Raw genomic sequence first — 22,029 nt, forward strand, 5'->3', positions numbered from 1 at the left:
CGCCCCCCGGCCACGCCCCCCGGCCTGGCCACGCCCCCGCGCCGCCGAGCATTGCGCCGGCGGGAGGAGGCGGAGAAGGGGAGGGGCGTGGCGTGGTGGGCGTGGCGTCCCGCGGCCGCCCGCGCCTCGCCCCGCCCCTACCGGCGCCCTTAAAGCGGCAGGATCCCCCGCCCCTTCGTGGTTGCCCAGAAGGGGGATAAACGGTGAAAACGCTACTGGAGATGTTGCAAATCTGGACACTCTTCTGCAGACGTGAATGCACGCACCTGCCTTTTAGCATGTGGGACCGCTCAGCGGCTTAACACGAACCAGGCACAGGCGTACATGCAGGCTGGGAGTCTTACCTCAGCCCAGACGAGAGCAATAACGAGGAGGCGACTCAGCGCTGACGGAGAAAAGTTGATGCGTGTAACTTAATACAGAGTTAACGTGGTTCGAACAGGAATAACTTAAATAGCTAATGCGCTGTGATAAGTTCTCAGCTAATTGTAATTTCTCCCCAAATATCAGATTTATTTGAAGGAAATCTCTGCGGTCTGTGTACTGGCGGTCAAATAAAATATGTGGATGAATAGTGGAGTAACGTGGAAAACATATAATGTCTTAAAATAAATATAAATGTATGGTATTGGCTTACATGGGGTTCTCCCGGCTGCAGTCCCACCTGCACCTTCCAGCCCAAGGCATGCTGCAGAGGTGTGAAACCAGTGTGAGGCAGATGCTGCAGCTGGAAGGAGAGTGGTATTGCCCCAGTCCTCCACGAGTTACGTGGGGGTGAGCAACCACGGCAGCTGCAGCAGGGTCATCTAGAGGAACATCCCTTGCCCACTCAAGCTGCAAGAAGACCCGCAGTCCCATCCACGTGCCTCTTTGCAGGCAACGGGCTAACTGCCTGCACTCACTCCTCACTGCACGTGAACGCCCTGGAGTTAGTTCAGATTTACGGAAAGCTGTTTAGTCTCGCTCCCAGATCTTCAGCTTCTGAGCTGGAGGTCAGGATCACAAATGCTTGCATGTTGTCTGTGTGGTTTAACCGCTGTGTTCGTCAGAGGGGCTCTCCAGAGGTCAAGCCATAGTGTGCTGGGGAGGCGGAGTGGCTTTTCTGGCGAGAGGTCGATTCTGTATTCTTTTTACTTACATCTTGAATTGACAGACATAATACTTTGACAAGAGATTGGATTGACTGGCAGGACACCTGGAGCTGGGAGCTGAGTTCTGCCTTTGGTCCCAAGCTTCTCAGGTGGTAGAAACTCTTGTCACTGTTGGGTCTGGCCACCCTTCTCAATACCTCAACATCTGGATCACATCTGGAAGGGCTCCAGACATAGCATTGTTAGCAGGGCTCAGAGAAAGAGAAAGAGCTTGACCTCTGCCTGCCGCATCCCATCCAGCCCAGTGATGAGGGGTTAGAAATGAGTCTCTGGCTTCATCCCAGTTCTTCCCAACAGCATGCCCATGTTTCATTACCATTCCCAGCTACCCAAACTCTACTAGCCCTGTTCAAACCTCCAGCCCTACCTGTCCTACCCAACTTGTACTACCTGAATGCTGAGGTCCAATGTCCTGGCCACAATCATTTCCAAACACCCCAGCCTCAACACTCACTTCCAACTGCCCCTCTAAGTGCCCTATTTTCACTGCATACTAACCTAACGAAGATCCAACTCAGATGGCTGTTCCCTTCCCCATTGACTTTATATGGCAATGACCTGACAGCTTTGTTCAGTTAATGTGTTGTCCCAGCTCTACCGTGAAACACGTCTTTGCTCAGACCTGAAGGAAAATGTTGCATTGATTTAACTGGCTGGAGCCTAGCCCTTTCTGGATTGCGCTGTCCCAATTTCTATAGTAATCGAAACACCTTTGCTTGCAGCCAGCCTCAAGCGCAGGCATTGTCTGAACCAGCCTAATGCTGGGAAAGGTAGGAGAAGCAAAGTTTGTAGCTATTCAAGACTTATTTCTGCCTGTTGCCTGTCTTGAATGTTAATGAAAGAGGTAATCATGCAAGGTAGAAAGTAAAGAAAGCCCTGGTGTATTTAATAGGGCAGGCTGAAAATTTTCCATCAGGCCTTCTTTTAGCGAGAATATAGGTCTTTTCCCCCCGAACTATTTTTTCCCCACAAAGCAGCTACTCTCCACAGAAAATAGAATATCTCAAAGAAACAGAGTGCTTTGAAGCTCTTCTCCCTGAAGCAGCCTCCCAAGCTCCGGTCTGCATTTCCACCCTGCACCCCCAGGGAAGCACAGCCGCTCAGCCTGGTGTTCCCTTCCTTTAGCCCAGGCATATTTTTTTGTTTATTATATGACATTTCCCCTTCCTAACCAGCCCCAATATTAGCAATGAAACTATGAAGCCTTTTTTCCCCTCCTTCTTTAACTGTTGAGGGCACCTGCTTTTGCAGATGGTCATTGCATGCCTGCAAGCAGAGATCCTCCATGAGGTGTGCTCTGCCAGAAACCATATGGTTCTCTCTTCATGTTGATATTTTTGCCTGCAGGAATCAGTTTGCTCTCTGCACTTAAAAACACAAGAAATGGGGTCTAGTGTATAAAACATGACTTCAGGAAGGGGAAATCTCACCAGAAGAGGAGAATGTTACATGTGCAGTTAATCTGGCTCCCAGAAATGGAACTTGTCACTGTAAACTGGACTTTAAATGCCACCAGCACCTTATGCAAATCTGAGATGAAAACTTCTCTTCAAGTCCTTTTGGCTTTGTTCTCATAATCTATTTTTAATATTGCTCTTCCTCTTCTTCCTCCTTCCTGAGAGCCACATTGATGAAAGATGACAAACTGTGAGTTAACTCCTCTGCTTAGCAACAGAAGAGATCTGGGCACGGGAGCTCTGAAAATGCATATCCTGTATCAGTGTCATGTTGTAGGGTTCCTGCCCCATGAACCAGCAAAGAGAGGGGAGAGGAGGTGCAGATCTCTTTCAGGCTGTTCAGTTCTTTGGGCACAATGGTCTCATATGATATTCTGCAGAGCATTATCCAATGTATTTCTTGAGTGACTCAAAGGATGAGACATCTGCTCCTTCCTCTAGGAAACCAGACTAACCTGGGCTAAAAGATGACACCATCTCCTCTCCTGATGCCTCTTCTCTGCTCCTCTGCTCTGGCGAGGTATCAGCAGGGATCTCGGTGACTCTTGCCTCTTGATTTTGACACCATCTCTCTCCCCCTGGCATGTCAGATGGATGTTCCTGTGATGGAGGAGATCGGGCAGGAGGTGGGAGCTCTGCTCAGCTCCCCTACGAATCACTGACAGCCTCCCCAGAAGCCCTGCATAGCTCAAACCATCAATAGCTTTTCCTGCAGCTGTACACAGAAACAGAGGACAGGCTGGGACATCCTAAGGTCCATGTCATCCACCCTCCTTCTCCAAGGCAGGCAAAGTGATCCCAGACACATTTTTCTAACCAGTTCTTTAATGTGTCCAATATGCTCTTCCAAACTGCCTGTGTTGGAGATTTGCTTGCTTCCAGGACAACACATCTCTGAGCTCAGCTCACCTCTCTGTTGGAGATCCTTCCTTATTGGTGCTTTTAGGTGTCCCTATCCCAAATTGTTTCCTGTTATTTCTTGCCCAGGCCACTATGGGTTGAGAAAAATAGGATAGAAAAGGCAGGGTTTTTCTCCTAGCTCTGCAGCTGCTGTCTCTTTCCTGAAGTGCAGTTCCCAAACTGGGTGCAAATCTCCAGCTGAGGCCTCGCCAGGATTTGCCGACTACTGCAAGCCTTCCTGCTACAGCACCACTCTGCCTGTGTGGTGAGCAAGAACACATCTTGGGGCCACAGTAATGGGCCTGGCTCTAATGCCCCGTTACCAAGGAGAGATTTCCCCAAGAACTCCACAAATATTTAATTTGGGAAATCAAAGTGTAATTCTCTGCTCTTCTTGCCATAACAGTGTATTGGCATCCACATAGGTTACTGTATTTGAGCACCAGAACATGCAAATACTCAGGGCAAGCAACAGTGAATCTTTCAAGAGCACAGGTCTATCCGCAGTTCATCCTTTGCCTCTGTTTCCGCTAAAAATGAGACAAGCAGATGCTCAGGCAGAACTCATCACAGAGGTGAAAAGATGCTTATGAGAGTCAGTCAGCAGCATCTGGGTTAACAGAAGACACATGCATCAAAGTAGCCACCAGCAGAGAAATGCAAAATTTGTAAGATTCAGAACAATGTAGGCAAAGTTGAAGAAAAAAATGAAGGAAAAAAATRTCTTTAGTTTCTCTTACTGTATTTTGATTTGCCTTTTTCCCTGCTTGTTTAAATTTGAATGCAATAAAGTTACTCCCCTTGCCCTTCAATTCTAGTTTGCTCTTTTAAAATGGATGAAGTCCATCACAGGGGTTTGATAAAAGAGTGCCATGAAAATGCCTGCTGCTGCTCTCATTCAGCTGATGAATAAATTATAAGCGCATTACAATGCTGTTTCAGCTGTGATTCCAGGGTGTGGGGAGGGTGATGACTGTGACCTTATGCCTGTCAGACAGCGGTTTGCATTTCCAAAGAGTTTGTGTAACCCACTGTTAAGGTCATCTTACACCTCCTGTTCTGGGCTTAGCGCACAGCAAAATATGAGCACCAACCAAAGCTGCTGTCCCTGGCACTTCACCTTTACCTCTGCTGCGGTGTTAGCACTGCAGGACCATCTTACCCTCAGGAGCGGGCAACCATCAGGCAGGACTTCTGGCTGTCCCTGTCCTTGGAGATGAGCAGCCAGGTTTAGGCAAGAGCCTAAGAACCAGCTGCCTGGTGCGTTCTTGGGTCTATCAGATCCCAGTTTTGCCTTCAGACTGGCAACACTCCCACTGCCAGTGTGAGAGCATGGAAATGCACCCCTGTGSAAAGGGCTTCAAAGGCAGTGCAGGGAGAAGTGTGTATGTGTGGGAAATTACTGAGAGATAATGGCAGGCTCAGCTATCCACGAGGGAAACTGCGCATCAGGGTCTAGCTCTCGTCTTCTCTCCCTTTAACGACCTCGGAAGTTTCTCTGAAGAGCTCAAGGCCACTGCCTGGAGATTTAAGCTTTGTGGGCTGGAGAGCTTGAAACAAAAGGCAGCTGCAGAAGTCGGAGGTGAGAGGGAGGTGTATGAAGACATGGAGAAAAAGGAGGAAAACGTGAGAGAGATAAGGCATGAGTCTGGGATAAATACACCCCTTGGTCTCCCATCAGAGCATCCTGACATGAGCAGGGAATCCCACAGAGTGAGGCTGAGGCATTTTGGGACAGAGCGCATATTTTTTCCTCAAGCATCCCCTGTCTATCTGCACCTTTGCTAGCCGAACTCTGGGTACTGCTAGCAATTGAATAGGGAGCTGTCTCCTTGTAATGCCATCTGAGCTGAAGATGCATAACGCAGATGCTGAGCAGGACCTTGAAAATGTAATGAAAAGGAGTTGCCATTAGGAAATAAAAATGGCCCAAAGTGAGTCAGTAGAGTAGGTCTTGTGCCACAGCTGAATCTGGCCTTTACATGACAGCTCCCACAACAAATATGAATAAATTCAGAGGAAGGAAACCAATTTGCAGGGTAAGTGCCAAGGCACAAGTGTAGACAGCTGGCTTGGGTGGCCAAATGGCAGAGAGACTCACTTGGGCAGGCTTGCAGGGCAAGGTGAGAAGGTCCAGAGGTGGGATGGAGAAGGAGACGTTCTTATAGAGATCCCATCTCCAACTTCCTAATAATATGTTCTTCTAAAAAAAAAGTTTGCAAGGCTCATGTAATGGATGCAATGTCTCACTCATCTGTATGCATGTGCAGGCTATGAGATTTGAAAAACACACTGTGTTGAGTGTGAAGCCCTGTGTGAAGCAATAGGCTGGACTAGGCCTGCAAACTGCTCTGTGCATCCATGTGTGGCTGCAGGAGCCTGAATCACCATGAGGGTAATTAATGCAAATTCCCCAGACAAGTGAACAAGTCTGGAGAAGCCTCTTTGCCTGGCCCGAATGCACTGTATGGCATAGTCATCTTCATCCTGGGGCTTGCAGTCCCTTGGAAATCTGGGAAAAATTTCTAAATGATCTGGGGGAAATCAAGCAAAAAACACTAACCTGATCTTAGAATGCATAAATCCTACAGCCAAGGGCCTGCAATGCCACTGGGAAAAAGTACTAGTTTTGTGCTTTAGAAGGCTGCAAGCTAATGCTAAAGAATGCCCAGAGTTAGACTTTGATGATGCTCCTGGGGTCTAGATGTTGTGCCCATATCTGTACCGACAGCTTGTTACCTGCGGTTTGCTCTATAAGTAGCCTCACTGCCAGCAGGTCACTCTGGGTTTGATGTTGTCCCCATGGGAGAGCAGTCAGCTGGTGCTCATGTACCTTCCTGGAGAGAAGACAGACTGGTGGAGGGCAGAGACCCTCAGTGCCAGCAGGCAGGGAGGAGGACTCAGGAGGCAACAGCTGGAGGCTGAATGTTGACCCCTTCTCTCATCAGCCCCCTTGCACCRCATGTGCCCCAGCCACTCCCTTGCTTTTCCCCTCAGCTTCACTGGCACCTGGGGCTTTGTCAGRCCTTGGGAAAACACCCAGTTATGCCCCTGCCCCATTTTTATGGTAGTGGCTACAGGCCTTAGCCCTGCAAGAAGGTCCATGGGAAGGCTGTAGACTGTGCGGAGGGATGCGATGGGATGTACCCCATTGATGCTGTGCCTCTGTGCTTTGCTGTGCTGCCACCTCAATTCCTGTCTAAAGTTGGCCCTGAGGTCAGGTAAGTCACCTCCAGACTTGTTGGCTTGCAAGGAGGTTGCCATTAGTTACTCCAAGTGGTTCTCCATCCATTGGGCAGGGAAAGTGTGGAGGGAGCTGGCACTGGGTGGCAAGCATGTGCTTTGGTGTGCATCAGCACTGGTCCTCTTTGCGGAGCTAGCCCCCTTTTATAGGTGGGGAAGGCTCTGGTGCTGCTGAAACCATGAGCAGAGGCAGGCTGAGTATTTTATCTCAGACGGGTTTGTTTTGTGTTTGTGTTCATGTCCCCATGGTCTTTTATCCCAAGAGGCTGGAATGGAAGTTTTATAATGCACATTTAGAAACAAGTGAACAGGAAAGTTTCCCCTTGAGTGACTGCTGCGTCCCCCAGCACTGATGCAGCCAACATCTGGCAGAGCTTCCTGGACCACTGCTGCCTACAATGGTGAGGTCAGTTCAGTGCTAGGGCTCTCCTCTTTTTTGCTGAAGGTAGTCGAAGCTTAAAAGTAGTTTAGCACCTATTCTGTCTTGCTCAGAGTGACTACAGCAAGCAGAAAAGGGAGGAAATTTAAGAGCCAGGCCAAGTCTTTGCATTGGGACTCTTTTTTCTGCCGCCCAGCTACCCTGAACTGAAATGGTCTTGTTCCTGTTTCTGCTACAGGTTGGGACACAGGTGAGAGAGGCCAGTGCATTCCTGTGTGCTCCAGGGGAGAGGTTCAGCTGGGCAAGCTGGCTGGAGCCCAGGCCAGTCTGGTTTGTGCTGCCCATATCTCTGAGATAATCAAAGGACCTTTCCTTGCTCTCACCCTGGGGGGAAAAAAATGCTGAATGTACCTGCTGGCTGGTAGGAAAGACTGGAAAAGGCAAGTTTGAGGTATTTTGCTCTTCCTACTGCCCGTCTTATAAGATGGGGGGAATACAGTAAAAAAAGGAAAATCATGCTGCAAGGAGTCAGCTGTCCCACAAAAAATGACATCTGCGCCATGCCAGTGCAACACTGGCAACACAGTGCTTGGGGCCAGCGCCAAGCACTCTCAAGAGGCACTTTGCTTGCTCCACCTCCTCAGGTTCAGCTTAGCGCTGCCTGAAAGCAGCTCTTTCTGTAGGGAAAATGCACCGAGTGGAGGTTGCAAAATGGGAACTGCTGAGCAACAAGCATCTCAGAGTGAGCAAAACCCTCCATTTGCAAAGAAAAAGCCTCAAAATACTGCAAAGGCCGCCCAGCTCTGATGAGAGCTTTTCTCCATCTAGTGTGCGCTCAGCATCCATTTTTAATATATTTCTCTCTCTCTCTCTTTTTCTCTCTTTTTTTTTTTTTTTTTTTTTTTTTTTTTTTTTTTTTTTTTTTTTTTTTTTGTTCTCCTAAGTGCAACACTAGTAAGCAGTGCCGGGCACTCTGATCCTTTCCTTGGCAGCAGAACACGTGCTCCTGCATTCAGCTGCAGAAATGCAGAGTTTTTCCCTGGAGTGAGATGTATAATTGTTTGCCTGGTCAGCTACAAGTGAGAGAAATTAGAGGGGAGAGGAGATTTTGCCTAGCTTGTCCTCTAACCAGTATAAAGATGTTCCTTCTAGACCCATCTCCATTCCAGCTTGACGTGATACAGGACATTCTTMTCCTTTTGTTTTCATATATGTGAAAATATTGTGCCATTCATTCTCCTGTTTGCTTCAGCTGCCCTACCCTGCCTTTTTCACTCATTGATATCATTTCTTTCCTATTTATTTGAGATGGATATACATATATGCTTCTTTCACATCTGCTTGCTGTCTGAAAATTCATGAAAACTGTCAAAGAATCTGATAAAAGAACATGATGAAAATGCCTTGCTGTTACTCTTAATATTCTCACGATTAATAAGTAATAAAAACATTAGAGTAATATTTTATCTGGGACTCTCAGAAACAGAAATATATGCAATGTGGTGACACTCCTGGCAGTTCTCTTCCTTGGTGGCATTTCCAAAGCCCTGGCAAAGCATGAGAAAACAGAATACTTCTTCTTTATCAACTGGAATTGCTGCTGTGTTCCTTGGGCATCATGTTAGCAATGCGGCCAGTGGCATTTTACTGAGTGGGGAAGTGCCCACAGAGTCACTTTACAGGAGACATTTTGCATATGTAGAGAGGAATGGCAATAGTTTGCCCTTGGTGACAGCTGTGTGAAAGAAGTATCCTTTTTATTCTCMGTTGTTAGACAATAATATAAGGGCAATGGAGAACTTAAAGACTTGGGTACTGTTTTTTGGGGGGGCAGTGGGCTTATCTCTTTTAAATGCAAATGTGACAGCAACCTAAAAGAAGAAAAGATGCTACCATCCAGCAAGATGACTCTGAATYCAGCTCTCACCAATGCTTTAACCATCCAGCACTCATGGCATTACAGTCAGAAATGCCAGGAAGATATAGCACATGGCATACCCCACTCACACATTCTGATCTTGACTCTGCAGCACAGAGGTGGGGCGCCCAGGCTGGACTGTATCTGCTCAGGGTATGTACTAATTGTTATAAATATTTTCTTTTTTGGTCTCACTTTCCTGCATCACAGAAACGAAAAGGGAGATTTGGAAATTCTCACCATCAGGTCACAGGCTGGCTTCCTTCTGCCCTTTGCCCTCACCTTATCTCATGGCCTTCAGGCTCAGTTTTTCTGCTCGAGAGCCAGCTGCGGGTGCTCTATCTGGGCTCTGCACTGAAGAATTCTCCCCTCATCACCCTATCTCTGGGTGCCTGCCTGAAGGCCTTCAGCTGGGCACTATCTCTTTTCACCACCTGCCGGTTGCTGCCCTCCTGGACCCGAGGCCTCCGGGAAAGGCACTGCATGGCCATATAGAGAGATTGCCTCTCTGACTGTGTTGCCTTGCACTCCCCGAGTTTGAAGGCTGGATGTAACTTTGGGTTTTTGCTAGTGCAAGTGATGGCAGAGTGCAGCCCTGCTGTTTCTCATCACTGGGCCTCACAGCATCTCTCTTTGCTCTTCTAATTCTTCACCCCTTATTGAGCCTGTCCATCTCTCTATCCACGTGCCCTTGAGAAAGCTTCCCCTGATCTGGGCACCTTCAGTTCTTTTTGCACTTTTTGAAGGTTTCTCTTCAAAACTAATTTCCTTCACTGTCTGCTGGTGCTCAGCTACATCTCTGCCTCCCTCACCTTCCTCACCAGATGCCCGTTCCCCACTGACTATGTYGCCCACCTCACACACAAGCTCATAGGGCTGAGTTCCAGGGCCAGAATCATGCAGATGACTAACAAACTTATCACAACTGATATGATGTCTCAGTACTGGGTGACTGAGACCACTTCATTGCTTGTGGTTCCCAGAGCCTGGCTCCTCTTGACAGTGGAGAGAAGCATTTGCAGTGTCAAATGGGAGAATCATAGCCAGCCTAGAAACAATTATCTTCCCTTTCCTGAATATAAAAAATGGTCTCCAATGGTCCTTCTACCACCGTATCCTCTCTTTAAGAAAGTCTACCTCTGGATGCCCAGGGAAGAGTGTAAGAAGATGTATCTAGTGATACCTCCCCAGAATATCTCCCCAACCTCCAACAATTTTTCATGACTCAGACTCCCTGAGTCAGTGTCTTCTTATTTAGCAGCCCTCAGTAGATTTTTCTTCCATGAATTTATTTGGTTATGTTTGAACCCAAGCAAATTTTAAGCATTTGCAACATCTGGTGGAAAACAGCTGCTCAGTCTAATGGCTGGTTGGGTGGAGAATCATTTCCTTTGGTTTGTTTTGATCCTGCTGCCTGCTAGCTTACCTGATGCCCTCATCCTCGTGCTGGAGGACATGATGACTGGTCATTTTCTATCCAGTCGCTTTCTGCCCTTGTGATTTTACAGGCCTCTACCATAGACCTTGTCCAAAACTACATGTCTCTTCCTTGTATAGATGCAAATACGTCATAGTGTTAGGATGGTCTGAAGAYAATTTCTCTCTTTTATAACAAGCACCAATAAGTTCCACCCTTGAGTGCAATCCTCCCTACCCCAGACTGTTTAGAAAATAAAATCAAAGGAAAATGGTCCACAGGGAGATGTCTGCTATCCTCCCAAATACCTTCAGATTGTCCTGTGCCCATTTGTTCTTCCTTGGATGCTGCTATCATCCTAATCTTGACTACAAAACCTGCTGTGTAGGGAACCTGTCTCTGTTTCCTTATATGCCAGACACATATAAGGCAAAGGAAACATCAAACAATAATAAAATACAAAGAATACTGGCACTTGCTGCTCTGGGGAYCATAGGAACTTTGTGGGGTGTTCTAACATGACTGACTGTCTGTGTCTCTACAGTGTCATCAAGCAAGTAACTCAACAGGGGAGCGAGGATTCAGGAAGAGCCTCAACACCGTTCTTATCTGGAATAAAACTAAGGTGTAGTAACTAGCATGCATTACATAAACTCATACAAAAAAAATCAAACAGGTGCAAGGAAGGCCTTCTGTTTGTGATTTAGTCATTTGTGGCTGGGCAGGATGGGCGGGTTCGTTCAGCTGGGAACTTCAAGCATACCTGTCACCACTAGGTGTAGGAATCTGGGATTTTCAGATCCACCTGAACATTAGATACCACAAAACTGGAAATATGAGTCCAAGCCTATCACCCTTGGCCACCTTTGTAGCCTTTGGTGCCTTCAGGAGGCCACTTGCGTCTGACCCCTGTGTTCACATGAGTCATCTCTGGATACAAGAAAATGGGTTGTTAACCATTGATCCATCCCTGATGCAGATGGATCTCTGAAGTCAATGGTTCACCTCAGACACCTGGGAGTACGCTAGGGAAGTATGGGTGGTGAGGCTGACTTGGGACAGGGCATGTTCYTGCAGTAAGGTCTCCTTTCAGTATGCCTTTTTACTGGTTCCTATTTGCTGAGATTCCCTGTAGTGGTGCCTGGTTTTTGTTTTTGTGCAAAGACCCTCGTGTAGACCCCAAAATGTAAGGAACACTGGGCTGAAGCCATCTCTGACCTCAGCAGGCAGAGCCTCTTGGTCAGCCTCTTAGAGTGACCTTGCAGGGTATGTAGGGTTTGAGAAAGAGATTTATCCCATCTCAAAGCCAGGATATTCCTCTCTGTTCTTCCAGTTCCAGAGCAAGGCTGTAGAGTGAGGCCACAAACCTGGAACTCATCCTCACGGAGAAGGAGGCCCAGAGAGCAGATTTAACACCCACACTGATAGGGTGATAAATGATGCTGTGCCATTGGCTCTGTGAGTACCCAGCGGAGGAGATTTTTGCAAGAAGGTCCTGAAGCAGCAGAGTTTACGAAGCCTGATTTCTGGTAGCAGCCTCTCGTGTGGAGTCTCTCGTGTCTAATAACGTGGTTCAGCCCCACAATCTTTCTCTCAGTGGAGGTGTTGGCTTCAATCTTTCTCTTCTTCTCAACTGAACTACCTAGTTCCACCAAATATGTCTGAAACACTGACATCTGGGGACAAAGCTGCCTCAAAAATATGAATGAGGAAACAGAAAATGCATAACCTCCATTTCTGTGGGAAGCGAGGGCAAAACGGAGAACTGTAAGGGACTTTTTTTGAATGCCCATCTACAGGCTGACTCAGGTCTTTGCTGCCTAAGCAGCCCTAGGGCTGACTCAGCCCTGTGTCACTGCTCTGCCTCAGTTTCCACACCTGGAGAATAAGGATGGACCATGCATCACATAGAGGCGGCATGATGGGAGCCTGTGCCAAAGACAAAAAGAGGCAGAGCTGTTAAATCTGAGCCAATTATGCCTGAACATTTCAATTAATCAAGTAATTACCATCATCTCAGCTGACATTTTCCCATCATCCCCAGCTGATTCTCTCTCTCCTTTTTAGATAGCACCTGAATAAATAAATGTGGCATTTGCACGTTCCTGACTCTCTCCACTACATCTAGGCTCAGGAGCTGCTCTGGAGATTGAAAAGAGAGGGATTTTTTTTGTTTTTGTGGAAAGCAGAGTAATATTTTATGCAGAGAGATGCTAAGGGCTATTTTGGTGGGCTCACCATCCAGACATGGCAAAAAAAAAAAAAAAAACAGTGATAAAACCTCACACTAATGCAAGAGGAAAGGGTCAGAGTTTTGCAGATGCTTCCCCTCCCTCAGTGTCTCTGATGTGATTTTTGGAGGCTGCAGGTTATTTCTTAGTATTAAAAAAAAAAGAAAAAAAAAGAAAAAGGAAAAAAAAAAGGTTTCTCCTCCTTGTTGCTATGTGTAAAGCCCACAGCAACAGTGGGGAGATCAGACAAATTTGCTCTCTAGCCTGTCAGAGCAAAACAAACTGAGAGCAACAGGAAAATAAAAACAGTAACACAAAACAATCTACACAAAAAGCAAATCAGTTATTTAAAGGGAGCCGAAACACTGCTAACACATTACGAAATGTATGAACTTTCCATTAGTTCTCTCCCTGTAATTCCAGTCATCTCAGTTTCAAGATAAAGTGGACAGAGCCGCTGACTTTGGACAGTTCATATCAGTCTCTCCCTCTCTGCCCCTGACCTATATATATGGATTGTTTTAGTCTTCATCGGATGTTTGACGTTTTAGGCTCTTCTGCATAAGGAGGAGCTCAGCACTCTGCCGAAGTGCAATGTACCACRGCAGGCTCAGGGTGTTATATGATCCCATGAATCCAGGAGCTGGACATCTTCTAAAGCTCTTGAGCTGGTGTTATTGCTTGCAGGGTTTTCCAAAGCCTATGCTTTAGCAGAAGCTGAAGTGTGGAAAGATAAGACTTAAAGAACCAGGCTATTGTCTGTCCAAAAACCAAACTATGACTGAGGCTCTGATTAGCTTATTTTAATAGGCACCGTGCTGCATTGTGTGGTCGGTCACTGAATGCCAAGACCATGTGGCCAAGAGATGAACCATTCTGATGAGCTCAAAATGAATTTTTTTCTACAGCAAGGCACAAGCATGGGGAAAATGCTTGTGAAATACAGTGGAAGAGCAGCATTGCAGTCCTCATTAYGGGGCGCTGAGTCCTTCTCAGCCTCCCTGTTCACCCTATCTCCGGAGAGGGACTCAGGCTCCTAATGGCTAGGTGACATGGTCAAAGTCTTGTGGGAAATCTGTGTCAGAGCTGAGCGCTGGGCTCCGGGTCCATCTGCACTTTTTGTYGTTCTATGACTGCCAGGAACATGTGGGTGCCTTGCTGAATCATGAGGCAAAGCCTTCAGGCTTTTGTTTAAAGATTCAGCCTCTATAAACATTTTCGCTACCATTTTTTCCTGATGAAGTCACCCACCTTTTGACTGTTGTGAAGACTGTTTGTCCACTATGCTTTAGCATAACATGGCCATACCTGGGATGGAGAATAAAATATTATGGGAGTGTTTTTTTACCCTCATTTTATTTAGGTCTTCCCTCTCTATCAGATTATTTTTGTTTGGGAGTTACGTATGCTTCTATCATACAAGTATTTAATACTTTACTATCCAAAGTAACTGGAAGTACTTTAGCAATCTAAGAGAGGAACTATCCAGTCTATGTGGAAATGTAGCTTCCTCTGAGGGCTCTTCTGGGCCTGGGGCGATGGGCTGCCCCTTCCTCTATACCGGGCCCTGCACTGCCAGGAGCATTTCCGTGGCAGCAGCAGGAGCCCGGGAAAGGCCCTGGGGTGGGAAAAGGAGATGTGGGGGGAGCAGCATGGCTGTGAGATCATGGAGGCAGCACTGGCTGCGTGGATGTGGTGCATCACCAGGATCCACACGATGGCTAGACCCTCTTGGTGGCCCAGCTCCTCCTTTGTCTCCTCTATTTCCTGGCAAAACTGTGCCCAATGCCCAGAGGCATTCCTGGGCAGAAAACCAGGATGGATGGAAAACCAATGCTCTTGGGGAGAGGCAAATTGTCCGTGGCTCGCAGCCGGACTTGGAGCAGCTGAGCTTGCTTGCAGCACGGCCAGTGCTCTGGGCAACCCTGTGCCTTGTCCACATCCTCGCTGTCCCCTCTGCTATCTAAACAGGTTCAAAGGTCCAAGGYTGCCCGTGGGAGGTTGTCAAATGCTTCGTGCTGGCTGCTCAAGCTGCTGCTGGGCTGGTATCTAGCACTGTGTTTGCAAAGGGCTTTGGCAGACCTGGGCCAGGCTCTGGCCTGGGTGTAAGCCTGAAGTCACACTTAGAAGCACAAGGGCTCCCTTGAGCCCTGTTCATGCCCCATCCTGCATGCCTTTGCAAGGGGCTGGCATTAGGGCAACCCTGGCCCAGTGCCACCTGCCCCCCTGAGTTGTGTCACCTTTATTTACCTGCCTACTGCTGGCATGGTGCCTTCCTGGCCATGGCAGGGAGCAAAGCTGGGCACTTCCCAGCAGAGCAGGAGCTGGGAAATGTTTTGCCCTGGATCAGAGCTGCCCTTAGCATCCCCACTCTTGCCCAGAGAGCCCAGTGAAGAAGCAGAATTGGAATTTCTCTAAAAAAACTCAGAAACACTGTCCACAAATAACAGCCTTTTGTTTTGCACWGCAGAAAGGGATGGGAGGAGACAGGGCAGGGGATGACAATCCTCTTTTCCTTCTGCAAATTCCATTTTCTATGACCAAAGGTTCTCAGCAGTAGTTCGACACTGCTGCTAGCCTTCCTTGCATTCCCAGGAGAAAAGCAGGGTACCACGGCTCTGGTGCTACATGAGGATCTGCTCCGCCAGCATGGATGAACCAAGTGCAAAACAGATGGAAACAAAAGCAATGCAATGGGGAGGGGAAAAAACCCAGTTCCAGCCTGTTGGTCCCACCAGCCTGTAAATATGGGGTGTGGGGAGAGCTGTAGGAAACAAAATAAAACAGCCACATGCAGGAGGATCAAATCACCCCTGAATTATAGTCAATGGATCTCAGAAGCAAATGCCAGTTCCTGAAGGGGTGAGTAAAGCTGCTGCAATGGCTCTGCCACCCAGGACTCCTGGGTCCTGCCACAGGCTTTGTCTTGTCTCACCCTTCCCTGAGCTTCTATTTTGCATTTGTTTCTCTTTCAGAGACATGRAGAAGGACCTGTGTGCACAGAAGCTGCCTTTTCTCCACATAACCAGCCTGATAAAAGCTATGCTCCCTCCTCACAACCATTAAATTCTGTCAGTAATTTGCAAATCTGATGTTCCTCAGCACAAAGAGGGAGCCCAGGCTGGCAGGCAGGAGGCYGTGCCACGCAACAGGAGAGCTGTACTGTGGGACTGGACCTGCTGCTGGTCCTGCTTTCTGGCACGGAGCAGCTTGCAGCCCTTCTGTCCCAGCTAGCACTCTGCTGGGACCATGGCTGTCTCTCGTGCTGTGTCCTCAGCTGTGCCACCCCAGGGGTCTGTACTGTGAGTGGAGTGGGTGAAGGGACCCACCATGGACCAGCCCTGGTCTCTGCAGCCATACTGGGACCTCTGATGGGATGGCGTGTTGATGGGGTGACAGGGACAAGCACCCAGCGGTGAGGTCTGGCAGGTTCCTGAAGCCCCCCATATAGCACCTGAAAAGCAGAGCGTTGTTAGCAGGATGCAACCATGGGCTCTGCAGCACAGAAAGCGGAAAGGGTCTTAAAACCAGCCAGGAGCGGTCAGAAGAATGCAAAATGATGGGAAGCAAAAGCAATGAACCCTGTGAGTCCCCAAGTCTTTTGTGTCAGACTAAGTTATGAAATGTAGTTCCCAGGCTTGTGTTTTGCAAGTATTTTGTAGGTCTAGGGAGCAGGAGTGAGAAGCCAGGGTTGGAGATATTATTTTGTAGAGGGTGTTTCTTTCACCAACTAGCTGAATGGGGTTGTGTGGCAGGAGGCTGTATGCATTTGCACAGTTTCTACATGAGCACTTGCTGCTTGGAGCAATGGGCTCTGGGTGGCTGAGAAGAGGTGTGCGTGGGGGTTGTGGTTGTTGCCCTGTGAAGGGCTGCAGGGCTGGTTATCCACAGACATTTGCTTYGTGTTCTGGGATTTGGGGTTGGTTGTGCAGGACATAGCGTCAGGTGCTTGTGTAGCTTAGCCAAAGATGGGATTTATGCCACAGTATGCCAGGSGCAGTGTGTCATGACTCCTTTAGTATAATTTAAATATTTTTTTATGGAATATTTGTGTGGTTTAGGGTAACTTTGTCATTCATAAGATGTGATTGCTATATATTGACTACAGTGTCTGCATCCTTGATGTTGATGTAGGATTTTCCCAGAATGGTTTGATGATGGGCAGACGGCATGACAGTGAGGAGGGATGCTGGCTCTCCGTCTGTCTGTGCATCTCTGTACAGCATGAGCACAGGGATGTCATGCCAGGCAGCTCAAGAYGTTGGCAAGCTGAGTTTGGAGACACTGTGAGGACGAAGTGGATGAATTTGCTGATAGACGTAATCCGGAAATCCAAGTGTTAGTCCTGTCCAAAGCTTTCGTGTGAAGGACTGTGCATGAATGGGATAGTCACACCCATGGTAGCAAAGATGACACTGATAGGGATGGCTTATACTGCGCAACCTGTGGGGAGGATGTCATGGTCCAGATTTACATTTCAAGTGGACAGAGGGATAAGGAATAGTTTCTGTGAGTCCTGGTAAGTTTTTACTGGAGGTATTGTGATTAAAGAGRAAGGTCTGGCAGGATTCCCCTGTCTGCAGATCTAGAGAAGCATGTAAAAAGCCTTGAGACAGGAGAATTGAGAACAGTAATGAGGCTACAGAAATGAGGTCTCCCTTGCACACCCTATAAGTCACTAGAGTGGGATGACTGACTGAGAGCATCTGAAGTCTTCTGCACAGCTGAGGATTTTCATCGCTTTTCCCAGATCAGTCACTGGTAGCCAGACCTTGGACCTGTCTAGCTTTTCCTTCTGAGGGAAAGCAATAGGAGGCTGTGTCAGTTGTGCTTATTGCAGTGTTGACTCTTTCCCTGAGAAGACAGGTGATGGTCCACAGTGGCAGTGCACGTGCAAAAGGGGCTTTTAGGGATGTTATTTTGTCTGGGAGCTCCCCATCAGTGAGAAACCATCTAGCAATGGCTTCACCTTGGCTGTCAAAAACACATTCTTTGAGGTTGCGTCAGAGATGGGATTCCTCTAATTCCCCAGAAGTTTCTGTGTGGTTGAGCTGCTTCTCCAGGCAGAAACATGAGCCTTATGGAGAGCAGATGGGTCAGGCCTGGGTGAGGTGTCATGGTGAATGGACAAGTGACGTCTTTGGGAGGGCCAAACACAGGATGYAGAATAAAATACTTTTCTTATTAGTAGTATTAGTCTTTTAGGACAGTATGTAATTAATGACTTTGTGGGTGCTGAAGCACTTTATTAAATGACCAGTTATGGGAAACATATCATTTGCCATCCTCTGCATCCGCCTGCCTGCTGTGGGGCTGGTGGGAGCCAGGGCACAGGGCGGCCAGGGGCAAGCCCTGGGCAGACCTGGCATCTGCCTGCCCYGGCTGGGCAAGTGTGTGCCTGCCCATATGGGGGTGTGCCTGCATGCCTGCGTGTGTGCACTTGAATGTATTCCTGTATGTATGTGTGTATGCTTGTGTATATGTGTGTGCATGGGTATGTGCATATGGGTGTATAGGTATGTTTGTGTGTGTGTATGTGTAGATCCGTGCATGCATGCATGTATATTTTTGCATGTGCATATGTGTGTATGTGTATATATGTATATATGTATGTGTATATATATGCCTGTGTGTCCATGTRTGTATGTGCATGTGTGTGTATACGCGTGCATGTGCTTACCTGTGTGCATTGTGTGTATGTGTGTATATATATGTGCATGAGTGTGTATGTGTACACGTGTGTGCATATGTATGTGTGTGTGGATGTGCTTATATAYGTATGTGTGTATGTGCATGCATATGCATGAATATATGTGTGCAGACGTGTGCATGCGTGTGCATGTGTGTGCGCATGTACCACCTCCCGGAGGCCGCACATGTCGCTGGCTGTGCTGCGGGAGCACTGCGAGCGAGCAGCAGCGGTGCTGGAGGCCCGGCGCTGTGCAGCGCCTGCACCAGTCCGGCCCTGAGCCTGTTCTCTGCTGTGGCCGGTGCTGCCCCCATCCCGGGGCTGTTCCGGGAACAAGGCGAAATGCTGACGGGGCCCTCCTAGCCCCAAACTAGTCTTACTGGCCTTTCTGAAAATCCTGAGCAAGGCTGTAATTACACTCATGAAACTCAGCGGGGAGCCTGGCATTGCACKTGTGCCTGCGAGGTGCTGGGCAGGGAACTGTGTTTTGGGAAGCACCGCTGCAGCAGAGATGGGGTGAGACAACCCCAGGGTCCGGGTGGAAGAGCTTAGCTGGCACCTGGGCATGGCCCGTTTGGGACTCGGGAGGGAAAACTGGCTGGGAGTTAACCATCTATGCTAACTGGAAGTCATTTTTTTTTTCAGGTGATCTCAGCATCTGAGGCAGTGCAGGGAGAAGGCACATTCCTTGGAAAGTTGGAGCCATCCCCTCTGCAGCAGCCTGCTCCTGCACCAAGCCAAGTCCCTGGTGAGGCTTTGCTCCCACTGCTGCACCACTTCTGGCTCCGCAGGTGGGGAAACTGAGGCACGGGGCACTGCCCATCATTAATGACACTGCAGAACTTCCCAAGCAGCCAGAATCAGCCAGAAGGAGATCTGAAACTCTTCATTTTGTCACAGAGTGAATGGTAGAAAACTGCTCTGCCAGTATTCAAAGAAATTGCTTGTCAAAATATGCTGAGCTGGAGAGCCGAAATGTCCCATGTCGCCTGTGTGCACAGCTTGGCTGCCCTGATGTCTTCAGACTGATTTTTCGCCCTTTCCGTTCCTCTTTTCCCCCCTTAGCCTTTATCCTCGATGCAGTTTGGGGATGGGACAGGTGGCAATGGGCTTATCACAGCCTGTCCAGACATCTCAAAGCCTGCGGGATGAGTCGGCCACATGCCGCATTCAGGGATAGCCTGGGGACCGAGGGTTAAATTCAGCATTGTGCCTTCAGAGTAAAGGGAAACACCACCTGSGTCCAAAGGAGGTTTGCACAGCAACAGAGGCAGAGACAGCCTGGGTTTAGCAATGAGGGCCCAGGTCCACAGGCAGCTTTAGCAGCCTAAATCCCACTGAAAATCAGCCCTAGAYCCCAGCTGTGCAGTGGGCAGTTAAATGTCTATTCGTGCTTTGCAGTGCCAGGGATCTCCGGGAAGGGAGGCACTGTGGTGCTGCTGTGAGTGGTTCTTCCGTGCACCAGCCTTTATTGCACTCAGCATCCAGGAGAAAATGTGTTACGAATCTTCCTGCCTGTGGTTTCTTACTCCCTTCTCTCTTCTTCCTTTTCATGAGTTTGCCTCTTCTCCTTGCTCCATTTGCTGGAATGAGCTATGTTAAATAGCTGATGTTAACACTGAGGTCTCCCTAAAGTCAATACCATCACCAGATGAAGAGGGGCTGGGAAATTTATTTATGGTTTCAGGCTTGTCAGCAGACTCAAACAGACATTGTTGTACGGACATACGCTCATTCATATACAGGAATCAGTGCTCATGTGAACTGTATGTAAAAACTGACATATATTAAGCACACCATATGATTATGAACGAGCCTGATTTGGCCTAGGTCTCCTATKTTAGACATATAGCTCGGCCCGACTCACTTGTTCTCTGAAGTCTTACATTTATTTTCAATACAGCAGTGGCAGATAGTTGGTCTTTCACCCTCTGTCATGACATGCCTACACACTTGCTCGTTAAGATATCCTACTGAAAGCATTCTCACAATTCTGGATAAAATCTTAACTGATGGCTGCAAGTTTTCATGGAGAAGAATTTGGATCTGACCCAAAGATGATAAACTTCAGGCTGGAATTGCCACACTCAGAGTCATCCTAAAGGATGGTGCCACTGGAGTTGCTGCATCCCCATTTTACAGCGACGCAAGGCAAGGCACCGAGAAATGAATTAAACTGTCTGAGGTTATGCAAGCACCAGCTGAAGAGCTGGAAACAGAACTAAAATGATCTGAGTCCTAAATCTGTGACCTTTCATTAGGGGACACACGTAAGATGAACTTTTAAATACTCTGACAACCCAAATCTGGTTCAGTCTGGGGTTTGGAATTGTTTCTGTAAAGGCACCACTTTTTAGGGAATATTTCTCCCGCTCCAGTAACCCGCATGTGAGCTGCAGCCAGCTCAGCCCAGCTCACGTTGCCTCTTCCAGCCCCAGTGGGAGCTTGCCAAGTCAAGTCAGGCTGCTGCAGTTTTTACCTTATGCTCTCTACAGGTTGTGTACGGGATGTCAGCACCAATTAATCACAAAATGCTGACTCCGGTCCTGTGGAGCRCAGGCAGGTTGTGCTTCCCGGGATCAACCTAGCAATGCTGCCTACGGCCCAGCTAGTTTGGTACATCTATTTTTTTAAGAGTGGRAAATAATTCTGTGTTGACACTGCATTTTAAAACCTTCAGGTGTGTTTTTTAGAATAACCAAGTTTATTCAAAACTCCTTGTGTCAGAAAATGTACGCAGCTTAAGTGCTGAAGTAGCTGATCTCTCTCTTGTCGGTACAACTTCCCCATGAAGCAGGGCAGTGATACTAATCCCGCATCACAGGGGGAGCATTCACAGAGGGAGAGGAAAAATGATTTTCCCGCTGTCTTACATGGCAGAGCAGCAGAGGAAACCTCGGCTGCAGGCCGCTCACGCAGCCCCTTGGTGTSAATCTTGATGTGGTTTTGAATAGAGCTGCTCAGGTCAAAATATTACAGTGGCTTCTGCTCTACATTACTGGAAAGGGCCAGTTTTCCAGATCTGGTCCAACTGTTTCCTAGAATAATGTGTATTGTGCAAACCACACCTCATTTTTGCTAGATGTTTATTTACAGCTGGCGTCTGGTGACTTCGGCACCAGCTTCTCTAAGCCCAGCAGACGGCCCTGTTACTCGCCTACCGCCCAGACCCAAACGACCCCAAACTTTCCCATTCATCACAGCAAGTAATCACACTGGATTGAAAACCTTGTCTTTACGAAACCCTGATCGTTTTCCCCTGAAAATCCGCCCGCCCGTTATTTTAGGGTCCCTTTTGATTCTTGTGAACGTGATGCCGCAAATCACCCCCCACCGCCGCAAACCCTCCGCGCTTTGCGGCAGGCCGTGCCGCAAAGCGAGGCAGCAACCGCCTCCCTCTCTCTCAAGCAAGCTTGGCTGGGCGGGGGCGGCCCGGTAGGCCGGCCGGGGAGGCGGGCTCGGAGCCCGTGCGGCCAATGGAGGCCGAGCGCTGGTGGGCGCGGCCAATGGGGAGCGGCGCGCCGCGGCGAGCAGGGTTGGCGGCAGCGCCCCACGCGGCGCGGGGGTCGCCCACGTGTGCGCGGCGGCGGCCATGGCGGTGACACGGCGGCGGCGGCGGCGACGGGACGGCGGCACCGGCGCCG

At 48.5% G+C, this 22,029-nt stretch overlaps 1 protein-coding gene across 1 annotated transcript in view; it reads left to right on the top strand.

Annotated features, from left to right (window-relative positions):
• The first annotated feature begins 21,977 nt into the window (after positions 1–21,977).
• The window catches only part of NOL6 (nucleolar protein 6), a 38,453-nt gene continuing 38,401 nt past the window's right edge, over positions 21,978–22,029 (top strand). Inside the window, exon 1 of the mRNA XM_085321933.1 lies at positions 21,978–21,983. Within this exon, the coding sequence (XP_085178059.1) occupies positions 21,978–21,983 (6 nt within the window). The remainder of the gene's footprint in view (positions 21,984–22,029) is intronic.

The sequence above is a fragment of the Rhea americana genome, unplaced genomic scaffold (assembly GCF_003343005.1).
Source record: "Rhea americana isolate MKP2758 unplaced genomic scaffold, rheAme1 scaffold_73, whole genome shotgun sequence".
NCBI lineage: Eukaryota > Metazoa > Chordata > Aves > Rheiformes > Rheidae > Rhea > Rhea americana.